This window comes from Buteo buteo, chromosome 4 (assembly GCF_964188355.1).
Source record: "Buteo buteo chromosome 4, bButBut1.hap1.1, whole genome shotgun sequence".
In the NCBI taxonomy this organism is placed as follows: Eukaryota; Metazoa; Chordata; class Aves; order Accipitriformes; family Accipitridae; genus Buteo; species Buteo buteo.
In genome coordinates, this window is record NC_134174.1 from 40441939 (window position 1) to 40464281 (window position 22343).

Below are 22343 nucleotides of genomic sequence, written 5' to 3' on the forward strand. Positions count from 1 at the left end.
GATAGAAAAGGCGGGTAGAATTGCATGTCAGATGACAAATGGGCTTTCCAACACAGGATGTAAAACCAACTCACTGTGAAACAATATATTATTTTCTTTTGGTTTTGTGCAAAATGGCAGTCAGTTTTTGCATTTGAAAATATCTGTATGAATTTGAATCAATCTAAATTTCTTAGTTTCTTCTTTTAATATGCTAAGTAATAATGCCTAATTCATCAGGCTGACATGAAGGAAAAATATGCTTCAAACTACAGCCAGTTCTACTAGGCAACCAAAATTCAGATATCAATAACAGCAAAGTCAGATGTTTTACTTTCATATATTTCCAAGTAAAATATACTTGCAGTGACAGTTAACAAGTGAGAAAGGGCACAGTAAAAAAAAAAATTTAAAAAAATTTTCTGTGAATTACATGGGTGTAACTGGGAGTAGCTAGAGAAAATTGTTGAGTATTAAAAACTGAATGAAACATTAGGAAATAATTGGAAATATCAATATTCATTACCTACATTTCCATACTACAGTCTTGCACCAAACGTTACATCTAGATGAACATGTGCTGGGACAGTACTGAATGCTTAGGCAAGTTAGGGATTTAGGATATACCATTAAATCCCAACACTATTTTATCACAAGCAGTGACAGACGATGACCAAAAAAAGAAACTCTGAGGAAAGACCCCTGAAGATGGTTGGTTATCAGAGACATATTAAACTGGCAAATTTTAAGGAATACCAACTTTTTTGGCAAGCCTTGCAGTATTAACTTTGTCAAAATGCATTTTTATGTGAGATGCTCTTTTGCTAGCATATTCATTAAAAAAACTGTAAAATATTTCTTTGCTAGCTGAAGACAAAAAAGTCTCATCTAGAAACAAAATAAAACTGGGACAGATGGTTGCTAGTCCTCAGGAAATTTGTAAATTTGGGACCAAACCAGGAAGAAAGCCACAGCAGATCTCTTGCAGCTTACAGACAGACTTCCGCTCACAATTCTTTTACAGCTTTCCAGTACAACTTTAATTGAGCCTCCTGAGCCAAAACATGTAGAGGTCTCTGAATTTAAGTGACAAGGAGTAAAGGTGTTGGTTCATTTTGGAACCCAAATTTCAGAGGTGAATACCTGGGACAGCCACTGAGGCTGCAGTTCCACAGCAGACCAACCCTGCCTGATTGCTGGCCCCTCCAGTCTAGTCTCTGCACCCTCTTGCTCCTGGCCATATATTTTGGGCCTTCTTTTCATATCGATTCCGACCACTGATCACATTTTTCACCAAGCATTTCAACATGCAAAGTCAGTAGGAAGCTCATCAAACTACCAAAAGCAAATAGTTTTCTCACAACGTGCAGTGACAACGATGAATGTTGAACAGATGGCAATAAGGACTGGAATTGCTTCTGGGGATTTCCTCTCCCCTGCCCACCCCACAGCAACAGGGACCAGAGGAAAGAGACAGAAATTGTACTTGCTTTCAGAAGCAGCTCTAACTGGAGGCTTGTCAGGTGTGAAAGCAACCTGGGAGCGAAGGTTTCTCCTTTGGCATTACCCAGAATATGAACTGTAAAAACAAACCACTCTGCTTTTACCAATTTTATTTCCTGAGTCAGCAACCAAGAGCAAGTCAGTGCACATTTGGCAATATCTATCATTCATCATTCGTTACAAAATATCAAAATACATTTTAAAGAACCAAAATACTCTCACACCAAAAAGAAAAAGCAGTTTTCCTTCATATGTTGCAAGACAAAAAGCATGTGTTTTTTCGCTTTACTATTGAAATACACAGACTAACAAAGCAAACTGATTGAGTTTGTACTCTATATGCTAAATGCACAGTCTTCTTTGGAAGACTAGAGAAAGAACACCACTTGAGGACAAACAACCACCATTCTAGAAACAAACCCCACATTTCTGGAAGAAGAGTTTACCAAGTCAGACAGGAATAATAAAATAAATTTAAAAAAAAAATAAATAAAAGGGAAAAAAGAACAAACAGTCCTTTAATGCAAATATGATTAGCCCTGTTCTTGACTAACCCAACTCAAATTCTGGATGCAGATTTTTTTTTCTCTATGCCGTCTGGAGAACTCATTGATCCTTTCTGTTGATATGTGTAGCAGAGAAAAAGATATCATATATTCAACTTCATATCTATGTGACAGAAGTCTTACAATCAGAGACCGCTAAGAGCACCACAGTATGACAGTCCTCAAAAGGCAAATAAGATCAGCTTCAAAAGCACTTCTTGTCTTTCCCTGATCTGTGCCTTTTTATGCTCCCTAGCCTGCACCATTGCTGCACTTCTTTCCACAGACCAGCTGTGATTGGAAGATAGGTCTGTAGCCTGTCCTCCCTTACAACAATCAAAGGCCTACGGGGAGAAAACAAGTCAACAAAAAGCTGATGTTTATTTCAAGTGCTCAAACTGTGTATCATTATATAGGATTAACTTATTGCTAGATATTTGTACAATTGTTATGATATTCGTCTCAAGTTATATTTCTGAGTGACTATGGGAATGCGAGCTACGTTTCGGTAGCTATTGCATCTCACTCTTTTCTCCACCTATACCATGATCACCATCAGCATTTCACATGTAAAACCGCTAAAGTACAATTGATTAATCCAAATCAGATTATGACAAGCACTATTCAGTGTTTTTAAATAATGCCATTATACATGTGCATCTATACACACACACACACAAAAAAAATCAATAACCATACAAATTTAACAAAACCAGCTAGACTCTAACACCAACCCATCACACACAAAAATGCATCGTCCCTATTCAGTGGCCTGGTCAACCTCTGGTTAAATAGTAAAGCCAGGATCAAGACAATACTAGCTGATGGTATGTGGATGGAGACACTACTTTATAGTTTGTAGCGGTGTTATTTTCAATTATTATTCTACCACAACAATACATATTAAGGAAGTACAAAGAACTGAAATGCTGCACATTTTGCTTAACACACTGAACATAGTACTTTAATAATAGTGCTTTCCATTCAAAGTCCTTTCTAACTCTCAAATCCCATATCACTAAGTTGTCACAGCACTCTTACTATCAGTTAAGATAAACTAGCCATTTTCATATTCTTTTGGGTAAACCCAATATCCCAGTTCAGAATAGTACATGTAGAAACTCAATGGATGCCAATGCTTTAGATGAGTGTGTGAACTGAGACCTAAGTGAGAGAATTAATATATTCATGTCACCTACTGTTTTCTAAAGTACTATTTCAGCAATTACTTCTTTCCTTTTCTTTTCTTCAGCAGGTTATGAACAATGCAAAAGCAACAAAATTGCTGAGAGTGACTGAGAAAAATACTATTATGCATATGTCAAAAAAACCCACCCAAAACCAAACAATCCAAAAAGGTCTTGGTGGACCAAATCAAACAGTTAATCTAAAAAGAAATTAAAAATCTTTTTATGAGCTAATCACTTTTATCTTTAAAGATCATCATTACAACGCAGAGTAAGGTTTACAGCTGATTTAGCAAACTGAAAACTCATAACTGTCAAATAAACTTTTCTGAAACAAAATAAAAAGGCAATTTCCAGCAAGAATAACATTTAAATAAATGTAGGCAAAAGAGATTGCAAGCCTCTCTAAATAAAGAGTGCTTCTTTTCTAAGCTGACAAAAAAAAAGAAAGAGAAGAGACGTTTAACTCTATAATTACAAAAAATTTTATCACACAAAGAAATAAATCTAGGTCTGAACATATGGAAAGGTATATTCAGAATTGATTAATTGTGAATTAAAGCAATGCTCCAAAAGGTCAGAGAATATGAATTTACACTCAAAAAGACAAAAGTTTATTTTTAACAGCAAGCACAGAATTCCTCTCTTTACACACAATATTTTAAGTAGTAGCTCTGCAAGTTCTGCAAGCTTCTACAGGCTGCCCTACCTAGAACATTTCGTGAAGGACCTTCCTATAAGTGTGTTGGGGAATAACACACAGTGGTATTTTTGGTTCCTAGCATGCTCGTCATTATTTTCAGAACAGCCTGATTAATAATGTATTTTTTTCTGTTAACATTGAAAAAAGTACCCTAGTAAGCTTTCTTAATTGTGATCCTCTGCTCTCCAGAAATTAGAATTATGCTATAAAATCTCTGCACACAGGTCATCACACATTATTAACGGTTCCAGTCATTATTCTTGCATAGGAAAATGCTCATCAACAGAACAGATACTATCTGTGATTAAATCACACTAGCAGCCCCATTTATAGCAGACTGATGGCATTTAGGTGATCTTTAACCCACAACAATCCTGCTAAATTTGTGACTTTTAACTGGCTCTGTTCATAAGAGATCTGATCAAGCTTCCCTTGATATCAACAGAAATCCCCCTACCAACTTCAAAAGGAGATCAAATGCAGGAAAGCCAAATCCAAACCCAAGAGACAACAGCTCAGAATAACTCGCTAATATTTCTGAATGAGATGCTTCGTTGCCATGCTTTGTTATATTCAGCTTGAGAAACAAGAGACCTTGTCTGCTTGGCTGACAGAGACTCCTTAAAAATACAAGTTGTAAATGATAAATTGTACTTGTCTTTATTCAGGACAAACTTTTTCACAGCAGGCTTGTATGGTGCTAGGAAGAAAGCTGATAGCAACTGCCTACAAATTCAGCTCTACAATAGAGTTGACACTAAATGACACAGATGAATTCTTTCCACAAATGTAACCCAAGCAGTTTGCATCCAGAGAATATCTTATCTTAATGTTTTTACTAGAACTAATGCAGTCAGAGGGTCATTTATCATAATCTGTAGTCCTAAAATAAACAAACATTGGTATTTTTGAGGGCTAAAGAGTGCAGGTGAGAGTTATAGGAGGCAACAAGAGGACCTACCAGTTCATGAAACAGGATACCATGAACCGCTGCAAAAAGACCCAAAGGGTTTTGCTCTTTCAAATGCCATCAGTTGAATTTGTGATAATGCTTAAAAGAAACATAGCAGATTTCCTGGAAGCACATTCCTGCAATCTCTTGCAAGTATGTGTACTGCTAAGCTTGGGAATAAACTCTTTGACTTGAATGAAACAACAAAAAATTTTAAGCGGTTACATGCATTCTTTATAAATAGGAACCTGAGAAAGGATGTGGAATACAGCAACTGTAGGCTTCGTACAGATGATGCAAATATGGAAAAGGAATAAACCCCTGGATTCTGACATTTCAGTTACACCCGTTTTGCTCTATTTTTTGTGCATCTTTAGGTCTGAGAAATGCAAATAGATCAGCATCGGTTTTTGTTAACCATTTTTGTCAAAGATACTTGGATATATTTGAGCAATGGCTGTCAAGGTGGATCGCAGACATGCTTCTTTCGGGAGCTGTTGAATAGGCTGAAGTGTATATTTGCAACAGGGCTGGAACAGGGCAACTTAGCATGACAGTTAGTATGTTGGTGCAAAACCAGCAAAAATTGTCCTGGAAACTAACTGTATTGTATCAAGAGTTTGTTGTTGTTGAAGTTTGTGTGCAAAAATCACACCAAATTTAGCATAATGGTATTGTGCGTGATGTAAAGCTGAAAAATCAGTTAGCTGTAAACATTTGATGTTTGTTCAAGCTAATTAATCCTCTAATAGCTGCAGTATTCAGATGAGAAGCTCATGAGAATAGATATGTAATTAGTTTTCTAATATTCTATTTGCACCAATTCCATAACGTTCTGTTTTGTAACCAGAAAAGAGCATAGAAGGGGAGATCTTAGATTACTGGGGAAAGATGAACACAGCATTTTAAATGGTGGAAGCAGGAGGGACTCACTGTATTACATACAAGGTCACTAACTGTAATGCTCAGGAAGACCCATGAAGAAAAACAATCAACTTGCAAGCTCCTAGAGCACAATAAAGTGATGAGAAATAGCCGACATGAACTTGTCAAGAACACATCACATCAAACTAGTCTATCTTCCTTTTTTTGACAGGATAACTGGCCTAGCAACTAGGATACAGCAGTAGGAGTGACATATCTTAACTATGGCTCAAGCTATTTGCTCTGTCACAGAGGGCATTCTTAAATGGAGCCTAAGAAAGTTTCCTCCGCAGGGAATCAGCATAAGCTGGACCCATGATCCGCTGGAAAATCATAATGGAGCCATAGTTATCAGTGGCTTGCTACTGTGTTAGCAAGCTGTCTCCAGTGGGATTATATGGGGTCTGCACTGTATTCTGCCCAGTCTACTCAGTATTTTATGAACATCATCAACAATGATCTAAATTACACATGAAAAATTTAGGAACGTTACCAAAGTGGGAGGAGATGTACTTGGGAAGACAGCATTTAAATTCAAAGTGTTCCTGGCAAACTAGAATTTAAAAATAACAGGATAAAGTTCAGATTAGACACGTGCACGATGAGCCCAGAGCACTGCTAGCAAATGCGCTCACACGAACAGAGGAACTCAGTAAGTAGGAGGTGTAGCGGATCACAATACGAGGCAATAATATAACTCAGCATGATTGCTAAAATAAGAGATGAGAAGAATGTTATATGTAAGCAGTGGTGGTAACTATTCCACTCTTTTCAACGTTGGTGTCTCTCCAGCTGGAATACAGTGCCCAAATTTGAGCTCCAAACTATAAAAACCCAGGAAGCATCCAGAGAAAAGCAAGAGAAATGAAAAATACTGGAAAATATCCTACAAGGAAAGACTGTAATTATTTTGTTTACAACACACACAAACAAGTCTTTCATTAACCGCTTTAAAGAGCCATTTCAAAGCGATGTGCCAAGAATGCTGTGTACCTTGTCCTGGGTGGATTTAAAGTGGTATCTCAGGTTACTTCCAGGCCCCATTTCTATGATGCTCTTCCTGAAATATCTCCAACAAGACAGAGCAAACCCCACCACTGAAAGTCTTCATTGTATAAAATAGATGTGAAAGCAGAAAGGTTTACACAACAGACTTGCAAATGTTAATGACTTATGAGATAATCCATATAATGCAGAAGTAAAAAAGGAAAAACCTGCTTAATCTGTACCTAATCTAAAATTAGACTATATAACATTCTTCTCAAGAGAAGCATACACCATGAAAAGATAGTACAGTAAAAAAAAAAAAATCAAATAACTTCTACCCTTGATATTAAGAGAGCAATCACTCCTAGTGTCCCTACATGCTACAGTAATCAGAAAAATGAAAAAAAAAAAAAAAAAAAGGGAGAAGAATTCTACTCTTAATTGAGATTTAGCATCCAGTAATTGGGGGAAAAACTCCTTTTTCAGCTGCAGAAAAAACTAAAAAGAATAATAATACTTGTCTTCCAAATCAGCTAAGATGTATTTAGTATCACATAATGATGACAAGGAAGGACTTAAGAACCTTCAGAAAAAATATTTTAATATATTTTGGCAATCACCTCAGTGGATGGAATGGCATTAGTTTTGTTAAATACAGACTAATCAGGCTTTCCACAGGAGATCACATGCCTACGTTATCTATAAGAAATTGCAATTCACTTTCATAGGGCTATGATTAATTATGAAGTAGCTTTACAAAACTTTTTTTACAAAATCTCTTCAATTCAGGGAAAGCTGAGGCCCTTGAAATTACTTCACCTGTACACACTATACGTTATCTCTACTGGAAATCTGCATGAAAAAGAGTTCTCCCACATGTACCTACAAAGGAGTGATGAAAGGTCAGACAAAGAGAGACAGTATTGCTATGAGTTTCTTCGTGGGTTTTGTACCAATAAATGAGCTGAGTGGGTCACAGGGCTGGATGTCGTGGGAGCTGGATTGTTTACCTGGCTTTGCCATTAACTCAGAACAGCATCAGACAAAAATCACTAAGCAGAGAACATGTTGCCTTATTTGAAAAATAAAGTTAGTGGTACTGCTTATGTTTTGGGGCTCCTTCTCAGTCTGTGAAGGAAGACTACTAAATTATTGTTAACCTGAGAGGTAAAGAGCACTCCTGAGACTTTGCACCCTATTTTAAGTAACTCATTCAACATCCTGTAGCCAGCGAACCCACCTGCTCAAAAATAATCTAATAAACTCCAGTTCCCCACAGTAAAGATTAATTGGTTGTTGGTTGTAGCATGCTTTAGAGTCTTTAGACAGATGTCTCACAAATGGTTAACACTGATTTCAGAAACAAAAGGGTTTACACAAAGCCTTTGGTTTGGCACATAAGGAAAAAGGTGAATGTACAGAAATTAAAGGATTAGTCAGGTCCCTGAGGATACGACAGAGGGGTGGGATAAAAGAAGCCTATATCTCCGTGAGCAGAGCAGAATGGGCAAAGTGTCTCTTACCAGCTGGGTATATGGCAGCTGCTACGTGGAATCTGCAAAGCAAAAATGTGAGAAGAACATGATGCTTGGCCTACGAGATCTGTCACTCTGTGGGCACAACGGTAGATCAGAATCCTTCTAGGGCTCTCACACTGGACTTGCCATGAATCACCAAGCCAGACTGCTGACAGAGAGCAAACTTCTCCGTGCTATTGCATGGAGGCATATTCCCAGCGCCCAAGTGAGAATCAGTCTGCAGGTTTGTGGCGGGCGAGAGCATAGGACATGGCTATGACATCTATTTACATACATCACCTTGTATGGCACTGAGCCTCATTTTCAGCTGATGTAATGATTCTAATGGAATTAACAATTAATTCAGCTGAGAATCTCACACACTGTCACCTTCTTGGACCTGGAAGTTAGAATAAAATGTCATTTCTAATGGTGACCTTGAAGTTTACTCTTACGAAAGGTGGCATTTAGATATGCTTTAGGCCCTGACGCTTTCCCGGGACTACAGCAGTGGCCAGAACTACATTATATACATGGTACATCAGCTCACGCATTAATAAATCAGCCAGATGATGCATTTTTGGTGCCCAGCTCATCATGGCCACGAAAATTAGTTGATCAGGTTAAATTTCTGCTAAATACCAACGCTGGCTTTCGAAGCAGCATGATCAGAACACGCATACCACTGTCATAAACCTCATACTAAAATACCAAACATAAACCAACACATAGACTTATGAAAATAAATGCCTAAAATAATCAGGTGGCAGAGAAATTGTATTTCTCACCTTTATTCCTGATCAGTTCAGCTTGTATTTGCTCATGTCACACTTACACTTGTTTTTCTCCTGAAGCATAGATGAACATATGACAAAGAGTAGATGTTATGCTGGGCTAAACGAGCTCAGTGACAGCTACCATGGTGCCTGCTCACCTCTGAACTTGGCACCGTGTTACTGCCAGATTGAGGCTGATTCTCTTGAGCAAAGTATAAAACTGAAGGACGGAAGGGCGGGAGGGGTGTACCTGCACGGAGGCGGGCGGCAGTGCTGCAGCGGGCACACCGGCACCTGGCTGAGCCCTGGGGAGCCTTTTCCTTGTGCTGCTGCTGTTGGGAAAACCACTCTTGGGTAAGCAAGTGCTCACCACGCCTGACTTGCACCTCCCACATCATCAGTGGCAGGGAAAATATTTCCAAAAAGAAGATAAATGAAAAAGAAACAAAGAAAAAAACAAAATCAAAACAAAAAAAAAAACCACCCCAAAACCCCAAGAAGATACTACCTTGCACAGTGAGAAAACTGAAATGCAAAGAACTGCTAACAGGTGCTGGCAACTGATGCACAAAGTAATTGCTACAACAGAGTAGGGACTTGGAAGTACAGGTCTTAATAATTTTCAGCACCCACTAGTGTTTTGGGGGTTTTTCTGTGTTTCTTTGTGGTGATGACTGTCTCATTTCTGTAATTATCAAGGGTGTCTGTGTTGGTCACGTTTTCCTCACCACAGCAAGCACGTAGTGCTAATGAGAAGTTTTTCTGAGAAATACATACTGACAGTTTTTCAAACTGTAAACTAGAATGGAGACATTTCTGTTGTGAGAAAGTCTCAGCATCAAATCATATGCTACCCTGTCACCCACTGGTTATGAGAAAAGGAGGGTAAAGAGATGCAGAGTTGCTCGAAGGAAAGGCAGCTGTTGTTTTTTGTTTGGGTTTTTTTGAAGATAGCTTTTCTAAATTATTTCTTACAATTTGCCAATAAAATCCCTAAGCTGTTTATAGTAGCCTGTGACAGTATCCATTATACTTTTAAATATTAGAAATAAAACTTTCATCAAGCTAATGTAAAGGCAAGGTGTTGATTCAAACAGAAGACATCATTCAATGAGAAGGAATAGGTAACTTCTCAATACCCTGAATCAGCTACACATTATCAATGATGCTACCCTAAATGGTGTAGTTCTCATGAGCTGCAGACTGTGCTCAGCACAGCATCGGTTTCCAGTGCTTTTCCCATACTTTTATTCAGCCTAATGAGGGGTGTATTTTGTTGGGACACAGAGTTTCTAATTCTCTGTTTTTTCACTCTGTGTGATGTTTCACTCTCAAAGCGCTAGAGCACAACCTAACACTCACTGTTTGAAATTAATACATAAATAGATAGATAAAAGCACCACAACACAGTGTGGAATACTAAAACAATCCAAAGAAGGAGATGCAGCCTGAGCTTTAGCAAAGAAAATTCTGTCCAGAAACATAAAAGGCAGGGGATGCTTCTACCAGAATTACATGACAAAGGAATGCTAAAGCACACACATGCAAAATATGCTCAAGAATATGCTCAAAAAAAGGAAGGGTATGACAACAAAATTAATCTCTTAGTATTTTGAAGCCAAGCATCTTACCATTTTCTTTTACCACCTTATCCCGATATATGAGAATCATGCTTTCTCCTGTACATAGCACACAGCCATAAGATAAGAATCCACTGGCTGAGGCTTTCCTGGTGCGTTTTCTTTAGAGTGCTGTGGAATGGCGACCAAGTTGTGGCTTTTGCTTTTTTTTTTTTTTTGCGGGGTGGGGGGGGAGTTTCATTTGTAACAGCAAGCTTTATTTATTCATTCAAGTCAGTCTTCCATAGAGCGGCCTTTTGCATCTACCAGGAAAACATGTTACTGAGAACAACATCATCGTGATTCATGCTAGAAGCCAAGTTCACTGTCTGCTGGCCCTCGGCCCAGATCCTGAAGTGTCCACGCTTATTTTGTAAGCCTGTGTTACCATAATAGCAATATTTTATTAGCAGAAAATTTCAAACTCTTAATATATATGCTGCTTTCCATGACTACATAATGTGTGCAAAGTCCAAGTTTTTCTTCACTTCCTTTTCACTTCGATCCAATGAAACACATCCTGGCTGCAACACCAGCTCCCCTTCTTTCCAGAAGTATTCTGGCACCCTCTTTCATAGTGCCTTTTTTTCTTGGAATAAAGCCTGCTTCTCAAACGTGTTCATCATCTTCCACATTATCACTTTCAAACACCTTTTATAACAATTCTAACATTGTGACTGTACAACCATTTTGAGATCAAAGAGTTTGGAGTTGCCTGTAAACAAGAACAATGCTGAAGATTCTGAAGATTTATGTGAGAAACTGTTCGGTGCTTTCCAGGCTGGATTTTTTCACTTGAGCTGCTGGGTTTTCCCTTTCAGAATTAAGGATAGCTGCATTTTCCACAGCTTCTGCTTTGGTCACATGTGGTGACCGCCTGAGGTCTCATGCTCTTCAGAGGATCCTCATTCTATTCTGGGACACGCACTGGGGGACATCAGAAAACACAAGACTGTGGCAACAGATAATAGCTGAAAGCATCAGCTCATACACTGATTGCTCTCATTGAACAGTCAAGCTATAGAGAACCACCTGAACATAAGTAAAGCAAAACACAGCCACAGCAATAAGACAAAACAGAAAAAAAACCCTACCTTTTAACACAACTTTTCAACTGGAGAGTCTTCAGTAAGCGACAAAGGATGGTTCACTATTAATGCAAATATAAAGTGATTCACCAGTGATGACACTTGCTTTTAGAGGAAATCAATGTTCCAGTGTAATCTGAGTACAAATATTTGTGCTAAGAAGGATGATCAAAAATGGAGATAGGGTCCAGGAATGGAGATAGGCCACTGAAAATTTGGCTCAAAACTTGCAAACGTTCAGCCTGTGCCAAGCAACCTGCTTCACACCAAGGAAATCCCCAGTAAATAGCCTATTTCCTGAAAAGTGTAGAGCAATTCTACAGCCAGAAGTTCCCCCTCTGACTTGCAAATAGAAATGCTTTTAAACAAAAAAAAGCAGTGGACTTAAGTAATTTAAGCCCTGTATTCAGCATCATAGAGTTCTACATAATGAAACAGTAAGGCACAGTACAGCCTTGCCAATTAGTTGCCCATTTCAAGTTTTAAGTACTGAAATAAAAGTGTTCATTAGGACATGGATAGAGATGAAACTTGAATTAAGAAATGGAAAAATATATATTCCATCCTCCACTTCTCCAAGAATGCTTCAGAAAAATAAGAGTCAATACCAAAATAGCCATGTGAATATCAAACCAGACTCAAGGGAGATAACACATAGCTCACAACGGAATCTACAGCAGAACCAGAAAATGGACTTGGTCCCAACTTGTGTCTTCAGACACTCCCAAGATTACACTGTTTTAATCGGACTGATAGTACCAGTATATAGCTAAACTGTCAGTGTGCATATATGCCTTACTCTATGTCCTGTAATTGTTATGGGTAGCAAAACATTGCATTTCTTTGTAAAGGACCAACATTCTGCTATGATCTGTTACAACAGTTGGAGAACAGGGGATTGTAGTCTTTGCAGCACTGCCAACATGGGCAAGACTCTGCCTTTGATACCACACAATTGTTCCCTGCTCAGGTGGCCAAAACATTTATTGCCACCCTGAAAGGTCTCCACAGATAGCGTCTCTGTAGTTATTATTAGTAGCATGGCCATGCTCGGCTCATACATGACAGGCCCTGGCAGAGATGGGACCATGTAGGTTGTGGCCTAAGCTCTGCATCTTTATTTTACGTGATGTATTTCTGAGATGTATTCTCTGTAATAAAGTAATTTAGATCAGTATGACAAGAATGTCTTCAACAAATTGCAGAAAAAGTTATGGAAATTACTTAATCCACGGTGCCTTTGCTTAACAACAAAAGAAAAGAGCTCACAGTGAAACCAGTATGGAAGAAAACATTTTAATTTGGTCTATGTCTCTCCATGCTTTTAAAAAATTGAATATGTAACTGAACAGGTGTCACAGGGAGGAATAAGGGTTGGGAGTCTAAGAGCAGCTTTTTGCATGAAACAAGAGCTATAGATAAAGCCTGAGGTTAAAATACAACCCCCAGCCCCAGGGTCACTTTCCAAAGCATCATCAAAAGAAGTAGGATCACTCCATCTTCTTACATGCATATAAACTAACTGCTGAAGTGAGTTTTGTCCAGCACGTTTTGTCCATTTTTTAAGGGTCTATATGTTGCAATTAGCTCTACAGACTTAAGTCCCACTCTCTGGTGTAAAGCCTTGGCACAATACTAGGCTAATGCTGCTGTACTACTTCCATAGGTGAGTGCCTCTGACAGCATTGATCTGCACTGCATGCAAGGCAGCAACTCAAAGCTGCACAGCCTGGGGTATCTGCGTGATTCTCCACTGCGCAGTGAAGATGTGCTTTTAGAGACTTGTTAGGAATTATGAATTTTCACCTCCTTTACTAGCCGTTAACCTATAAGCAGTGTACCAGGGATAGCTAAAGGGAAATTTATCTCCATTTTAAAGGAAAAGCTTAAGATAGTACCAGTCATAATCTATACGTTTTCCTGACATATTTCCGGGTTTATTGTATTTTCAAAGTTTAACTGACAAACGTAATCAAACCTAGTTCCATCCTGTTGTCATGATGATCAGAAAAAAGAAGAGGCTTGCTTTCAAATACAGAAGCTGGTTTCAAGCACAAAGTTTCTCTTTCTCACCAACACTCTCTTAAACAACAAGTTGTATTGGGCAACCAAAGATAATCTTCAGTAAGCCACAAATCAGACATCATGCAATGATATTCTGGGTCTTTTTTTAGAGTGCTTCCTCTTTTCTACTTCAAATAAAACTGAAAGGGAACACAGTTTTATTCATAGTATGTGAGAAATAGCTCAAAGGACTATTTCCTCAAAGTCTTCACTACTCAACAAATGATTTTAAAAAAAAAAAGTAAAAATTCCTACATATGAAAAACCAGGACTATTTTTTTCCACTTTTATTTTAACTCTTGCAAGTTTACATTCAAAATAAAAGTTTCAACATCAAAAAATGCTTAGTTCCTGCAACCCTTGCAAATCCCTTCCTAGAGTAATAGTTGAGTAATGGAATAACGGATTAATAATCACCTTTTCCAGGCCAAGTTGCTACCCATCTCATATCAGACCACGCTGCTTGGAATTTCCTCTCTCATGACTAGCATCTTCTCCCTTTTGGCAAAACGCAATGAAAATCCAGTAACAGCTCCCTGTTCTAGGTCAGTATTACCTCAAAGCAGTCACTACACAGGGCTCTGCCAGAGGGTCCTGTAACAGTCACTGCAGCAGAGCCTTCAGCGTCTTGGAAAGACCGCAAATGCAGCGGGGTGCCAGATAAGTCTAACCTCTCCATCAGCACCACAGTGCTGACACCGCTGAGGTTACTTTGTCCGTGGCCCAGGACTAAAACACAGCAACTAGCCCCAAAAGGCAGCCAACTGAAAAAGTCTCAGCACCATTTTACACAACTACTCCATCTCTCAGATGCCAGTCAACCTGCTGAACTTCCTAGAACCCACACTATGACAACTTCCGACCTGGTAAACAAGATATCTTTTGTTATCCAATGCTCATGGGCCTCAACTAATTGGAAATAAAAAACTGTTAATCTCTGGATTTCCCATGCTCCTCTTCTAAAGTTTCGCTTTGCTAACAGCAGAATCAATGGCACTGATGAATGATAACGACAAACTGGTACAAGCAAGAGGAGACACCAAGATAACTTTTAGCATCACAATGAAGTACAAGTCAAAATACAGGCGCTATGCAAGTACAAAAAAATAAAACGAAATCCGTATTCATATGTTGCAGTAGCCTTGGCACTGCTTAGAGATAATACTCCATCAAAACTAAACTGCAGTAGTAAGATTCAGAAATGGACTCTGTTGCCAAACACTTGGAGCCAACCTTCACATATCAAAAATGGAGGAAAAAAGTGCCTCCTTCCAAAGTCAGTGACTTCCAATGACAAAAGACGACTATGTCTGTGTTCACAATTAGAAATATTAATCACAATCTGCCCACATAAGACACATCTTTTGTCAACAGCATTCTTACAGCTTTCTTGGGAAGTACAGTGCTTCTAATTTTAAGCCTGCAGCATACATGGGTCTTTTACATTAGGAAAAATCACAACTGTTTGCGTTCAACAATAAACACCACTTATACATTTAAAAACTATATTTGGGGCATTATTTTAATATTATCTTAATATCTCAAAAGGAAGATGCAGCAGAAGAGGCATCAGTACTGTATTCTCTAATAGCAAGTATCTATCCTCTACTACCAAGTTCTGCAAAAATATCCCCCAAAATTCAGTGATTTCTTTGGGATTTTATTAGCTTTTTTTTGTCTTTTCCTCCAAACCACTGTCTACAAATAACTGGGTGGATGGTGAAAAAAAAAAACGTAAGCACTTTTTACTCCCACAGTAGTTTCCCACTTCTCCAAAAATAAACATACCATCATGTTTTTACACTTGCCGTAGGTTCCACTACATAACATTTTGAGGGGGATGGGGATTTCCATTTTATATACACAGTGGTATATTGCATTATCAGTGCTAGCAGGAAGCTGCTCTCTTTACAAAAAGAGAAGCTGGCTGCATACAGTTTTTTGAAGTCACAGCCTAGTTTAACCCTATATGGGCACACCCACCTTCCGCCAAAGCTGAGCCCATTCAGACTTTTCAAGGGCAATATGTGGTTGCGAGAAGCAGAATAAGAAATGACAAAGTGTCGATTGCACCCATGCGTATGCCTAACTCGTAATGCAGCAACTACAAAAGATCACATCTTGCTAAAACTGAACATCAAGACAAACTTTGCCTGGTAACCGCACATGGATCACATTTAGGCTATGGCATCAAAGAGGCTTTCTCTGATTCTCAGGCAAAATGATATATGTCATGCTCTAGATTTATTTGTCATCCCAATGAGGAGACAGGAACAGCAACAGGAGATACCCTACAATGGGAAGTCAGTACCTTTGAGCACTTCAGGCTCTACTGAAAAAAGAAATCTTTACAAGGAAGCTTCATAAACATAGCTGGTTTCCCAGTAACTGTGTTTACTGATAACATAATCTAAATGCAATTGTATGTTCCTACTGCATTAGGTTCTGATGGCATCTGCAGCAGAGCTTGAAGGACTGCCAGAAGGTCTTTGAATTATTGATACAGAAGTCATCTTCACCCTCAAAGTCGTTGGAGAAGCTCTGCTGAATCAGGAACATATTTATTAAAACAAACAAACAAAAAACCCCCAAACAACAACAAACAAAAAACTACAAACAAAACAACATTTTCACTTCAGTTCCAGGCAAAATCTGCAGCTGTTAGCATGGAAAGAAAGCAACATTTCTTCATTGATATTATTAAGGAAAAACCTTGTATCATATGAAAATAACAGAACAACATATATCAAAGTCAAAATTTAATTTTTCATGTTTCTTGCTTACTTCCTGTATTTCCTTCTGTTTGTATAATGAAAATAAAAGAAATCAGATTTTTGCTTTGAAAACAGACAGTTACTTTGATTTAAAATAACCTATAGATTAACTGATACCACAGGAGCCTTAGAAGTTTTTAAAAAGTTGGTTTAAACTAAGAGATTGATCAAACACTAACTGAAAACAAAATTCATTGATGACATTGAATCACTTTGGAAAATTCAGACTTGAAGGTATAAGTATATGAAGATTTAGTCCTTAATTCCTTATGGCCATGAAGTTATTATCACTCTCATAACTGACTGTTACCCTACTTGGTGTAAAATATTATAAAATATTTATACATTTAGTCACCATGTTTTATGCAAATAAGCGTTATTTTTTTAGTCTGATTTTCAAGGGAAAAGAGTTTCGTGTCCTTATTCCACCTGTCTGTCAAGCTCCCCCAATATTTAATTCCAGTGACTAATTCAAATTTGAAAAAGGTAGAGGTCTCGTACTAAAGAAATACCTGCTTAGAGAAGAACAAGTCAGGTTAGTGCCATCACTAAAGGAAAAGAGCTTCAGCTGTAACAAACCTGTGTGGCTGGTGCCAGCCAGCATGCTCACAGCTCTATTTTAATTTCATATTTAGGAAAAAAAAAATGCCTTGAAACTACAAATACCTGCACCCAACTCAGTAGTACTAATCACAACGAGGTTCAGCTTAGTAGTGCAGCAACAGTGAATTTCCTTTAGAAAAAAAAACCTGAAAAAAACCCAAGTCCTACCAAAAACCTTCAAGAGTTTGTTTTGAAGTTGGTCTGTTGTGAATTATCTCTGTGTTTATCATAACTACAATGTGTCTTGAAAAAGCTCAAACCTGATTCTCTTCAGTCCATTTTATCTTAGATGTCAACAGAATGGTTGCCAGTTCCTCTATATTCTTTATTTTTATGTCACATTTAAGACAGTTTAGTAGTTTAACCCTTCCAACTCCTTTCCTATTGCACTTCTCCTGGCAGCTAGTATTTAAAATTCTGCCTTTTTTTTCTTTTTTTGTAATACCATAATTTGTGTTATTTCCTCCTTCTTATGACCCTCCCCTCCCTAAAATGATGCATGTCAAATTTTATTATGATACTACAATGCATTTTCAGTGGAAAATAACTGTGTTCTGAACAGTAATCCATTGCACCCCTTGTTTTAAGGGGAAGGAGGCAAGACACATGACAAAAATCATAGAGTGAAATAGCTGGAAGTCCACCCACTGGGAAAGGCTGGATGGCAGAACCACTGTGCAATGCTGCTGTAAAGAAATGCAAAGTAAGTATTATTTTGCTTTTTATGATTCTTACATAGAAGTTTCTTTTTTACTTGAAAGCACTGGTGTAGGATAATTTATAGTTAGAGATTTATATTGTTCAGAAATCACACTGGGCAGCCTTAGACTTGAAGAAAAATTAGTTCAGACGTTAGAAGACTCTGTAAGCAGGTGCAGAAAAAAGAATCTTGGAACTATTTGAAGCCCAATTGTGCACTAGGAGATGCAGGCAAAGACACTGAACAGTGGTGACAGTTCATTGTATAATACAGTATTGTTGATATTTTCTTTCAAAACACCCTTACTCTCCGCTCCCCCCCCCATCCTTTCCTTCCATCACTTCAGACAAATCTCTGATTAAGAGACTCATTATGTGCTCCTCAGTCATCCACTTCTCCCACATCCACTTCTCAGATCTCATCTGAACACACGTCACTTGTAAAAGTCACATCCTTCTTATCCATTACTATTGTTCTTCTTGGGTGCCAAGCCCCATGCAAGATTAAATTAAATGTATTCCACTAACCTCTTCCAAATCTATTCTACTAGCATATAATAATGTCCCTATCTCGTTACCTTCCCTTTCTAAACTAGTCCTCCACATTTCCTGTATGGAAATGGCAGCTCCATTTCCATAAAGGTATGTCAAAGTCTTTTGCAATCACCTTTGTACTTTCTTCCTCATTTCCTTTGTCTCCAGTTTCCCTAGTCTCCTTATTTCTACATCCTTATTTAAATTTCTATACCTTTATACAAAACCCAGTAAAAAAACAAAACAAAAAACATCTCACCACTGACAGGCTGCCTTTGTTAACTACAAACTAACATTACCTAGATAGAAAATTCCTTTTGCTATTTCCTGATTTGCCTCTGCATGGAAGAGTTCACACTGTAGACATACACGGCATAGAAAGAACTCCTCCTTTCTTATTATTTTACTTATCAAGGATATAATACCTTTGGGAAACCGATTCAGGTTTCCAACTAGAATACATCTAGTATTTTCTTTGCATGATTTAACTGAGCTTCTGAAGAACGTTTGGTATACTGTGGACATTATTGTGCAAAAATCAAGTACAAAGAATGGTCAAATGAAAATTGATTTAAAAAAAAAAGTCAACAAGTTTCATTCCAGGCTGTTGGTTTCTAGCTGTCAGATTTCCACAGAAAACATTGTAAACAATTCCCAGGTAGCTTTGTAGGCATTATATATTTCCCCCCCCCCAAAATAAGACATTTGAGAGATGCTGCTCTAAAATCATACCAAATCAAAGCCAGAATTTTGGAGAAATTTTAGCAGCAATGATACAAGAAAGCAGCCAGTTAGAAATGCCTGCCCAAAACCTACTTCCTTTCCTTCGCAGCATCTGTACGCTGGTCTTAACTAGCATGTCAATTCCTATAACCCTATATGTAGAGAAAACAGCAAAACAGCCTTGCTTTCGCTATAGCTCAAGGACAGGAATGGAAGTTCCCAGTCACTACCCAGCAGCCCAGCACATGACCCCTACGTAGTGGAAGGCTGAGACTCAGAATTTCCTCTTGTGCACTACCTTCCGTAGTACTTTCAGTTTTTCTGGGGTATAATTGTAACGGAAAACACAGGGCTCACCACAGTCCCCAGCACGCTTTGCCTGAACGTAGACGCGAAAGAGGAGCGGCGAAGCAGATCTGCTTCCGCAGCAGCATAAAGCAGGGACAGACTCCGGCGTGTGGGGTGCCCCAGCTCTGAGGAGACATGGTCCTCGAGACCCCGGTAAGTTTTGCACAGCACTGTGCTCTATACTGTCTGTTCCCATGTGCTGCTGGTGCTTTAGGAGGTGTATACGCCTCGCAGCAAACTACGGTGAGAGGATCTCTGTGCTAGGTATTGCTACTGCAGTGATGGCAGAGTTCAGCCATTGGGAGACATCTAGTCATACATGATATAGTGAAAGTAATTTAATACTGTGTTACAGAGAAAGCACATTTAAAATTGTGATGCAGTTTATAATTCACTGGTTATTCTGTGTATTATGTCATACTTAGATTGTATGTAATGAATTGATACCATCCATAAGGAAGATTACATGGTGGCGGCTTTATACAATGCTGTTGTGGAGAAATGGAAACAGAGGTTGATATTTCATGTTATTGTGGTACATGAATTTTTTTTTTTTTCCTCTTGAGTGGAATACCAGAAAAGACAGAAACACCGATTTGAATGAATACTCACAAAGTGAGATGATTTCAATATTGTGCAGGCAGGTTTAAAGTAATGCAGTACACTGAGAAGCCATAAACACAGAATCAAAGTTCAGCTTTCTAGGGATGTTTGAATTTGCCTTTTGGGGTCAGCCCATCCCAAACTCAGGTGGTGCTCCCCAGAACATCAACAATCAAGTTTCAGATATTTGAGTCAAAGATAGGTATTTTACCTCAAAGGTTTCATTCTCAGTCCCTTTTTTTCCAACTTAATTAAACAAACAAAGAGCAATAACAACACTGAAATTTCAAGAGTAACAGTGCATATGAGTTGCAAAAAATACACCTTGTTAGCTTATGCAATGGAATAAAAAAAATTTGCTGTAAGATCAAAAAAATAGCAGGTTTTGGTATATCACAAATAAAAACTATTAGAAAGTGAGAGCTGTTATTTTCAGACATGTGAGACTTCCCATCTCCAGAAAATGTGGTTCAGAGGTGTTTTCAGTAGAACTTCTGCCAGATCAAAAATGCTGTCCTGGTACTTTACAGGGAAATTAATGTTTCTGCTGCAGCAAATAAGATCCAATCCCTCACTGAGTTTCTCCGTCTGGTGAATTTAAGCTTTAAGTGGATTGGTAGGGACCTGATGTACATAAGCCATGCAATCCCTTGAGAAACGATTTTCAAATTAACTAATAAGGTATTGCACTGCTTACAGCTTATTAGAAAGAGACAGTGAACAGCAATAGCATATAGCTACTATGCCTGGGATTTAAAAGCTGGATTTAGCTGCCATGTCCATAATTCTTAGTGCATATGAGGTGAGAGGAGGACTTAGTTTCATATTAAGGAAAGTAAAAAGGCTCTATGGAATGTAATTGCAGGATTAGTAAAAAAGTATAAGGCAGCTTTGCTCCACTATTTACATATCAAGGCAATTTATGGAAATCCTCATATAGAAAACTTCAATAATTGAAAATGAGATTCAGAAACAGCTTGCTCTTAAATTAAAGGACAAGCAATATAATTTTTCATGTTAAAATATTATGTGTAGAGAAGAAACTGGTAAATTTTCACAAAATACTTCAAAGGTTATCTCCCCAAGGAAAAGGAATAAGATAAGAGAGCTTCTTGACCAACATTGATAGTTATGATAGTAATACCATAACTAGTTTCCAGATATCCAAATGATAGTCTATATGTTCACAGGATTTCTATGCATGAGAACATTTTGACAGTAATTACCATTCATTCTGAGGTGGAAAGTTGAGGGTAAAGGGACAGAGCAAGCAAATGCCTTGAGAATAACCTGGTAGAGGTAGCATCACAGTACATGGATAACACTTAAGAACAAAGAAACTATAAAGACAACAGATGAGATGGGTCAAAACATGGAGGGTCTCGACGAACCTAGCTGGGCAGAGAAACTAGAATGATTAGAATTAAGGACAGAAACTGTCAAATTTGGTAATGATATATGCAATCCTGAGCACAGAAAATGAGGTTATTGTAAAAAAAATCTCTAGCAAAGCTGCCACCTCAAAACTAGAATGGCACAAAAATTTGAGAGTGCACACCAGAATACATCAGCAAAGATTACTAAGGTAGCAGCTACATTTAGGATAAAGTAGTACTGAGGGAGCAAATTACAGGACAAAAGAAGTAAAAGTCACTGACTTTAGTCTCATAGAAACATCACATACTGGTGGAACAAGTGATCTAGTTGTATGTGATTGCAAAAAGGGGCAATTCAAAATAAAATATTAAACCATTACAGAGGGCTGAAGTGAAAGTGCTTTGCTTGGAATACATATAAAGCCAGTGACTACTGTTTTCTAATATGTGAAACCAATTTCATAACCTTCCACTGAAACAGATAAAGTTACCATCTCTTTTAATATAGATGACATGTTAGAGGAGCTGAAAATGTAATAAATGAATAAACAGTTCACTTGAAAATGAAGGTTATTAAAATAACTATTTGATGTGTAAGTAAGGACCCCTAGTTTCAACCTTTATCTGCGGTCATCATGGAGCTAGATTATCCTTTGTCACACAGCCATCCTTTCACAAGCCCTTGCACAACTTCTCTCCTGTCCTAAGGAGTCACAGATCAACCTTGCTGTCACATCTCATTAGGCGCAGAGCTGATAAAATATACTGGGATTCCAAGGTGACATAGCTTCTTGCATTACGTTTGTCACAATATTGATTAGATTATGTCTGAAGTCCTT

The 22343-nt window shown here is 38.1% G+C and overlaps 1 protein-coding gene across 1 annotated transcript in view; it reads left to right on the top strand.

The window, feature by feature from the left end:
* RASGEF1A (RasGEF domain family member 1A) overlaps positions 1-22343 on the top strand; it is a 174659-nt gene that overhangs the window by 100523 nt on the left and 51793 nt on the right. Inside the window, exon 2 of the mRNA XM_075025618.1 lies at positions 17810-17924. Coding sequence (XP_074881719.1) covers positions 17883-17924 — 42 coding nt within the window. The 5' untranslated portion in view covers positions 17810-17882. The remainder of the gene's footprint in view (positions 1-17809; positions 17925-22343) is intronic.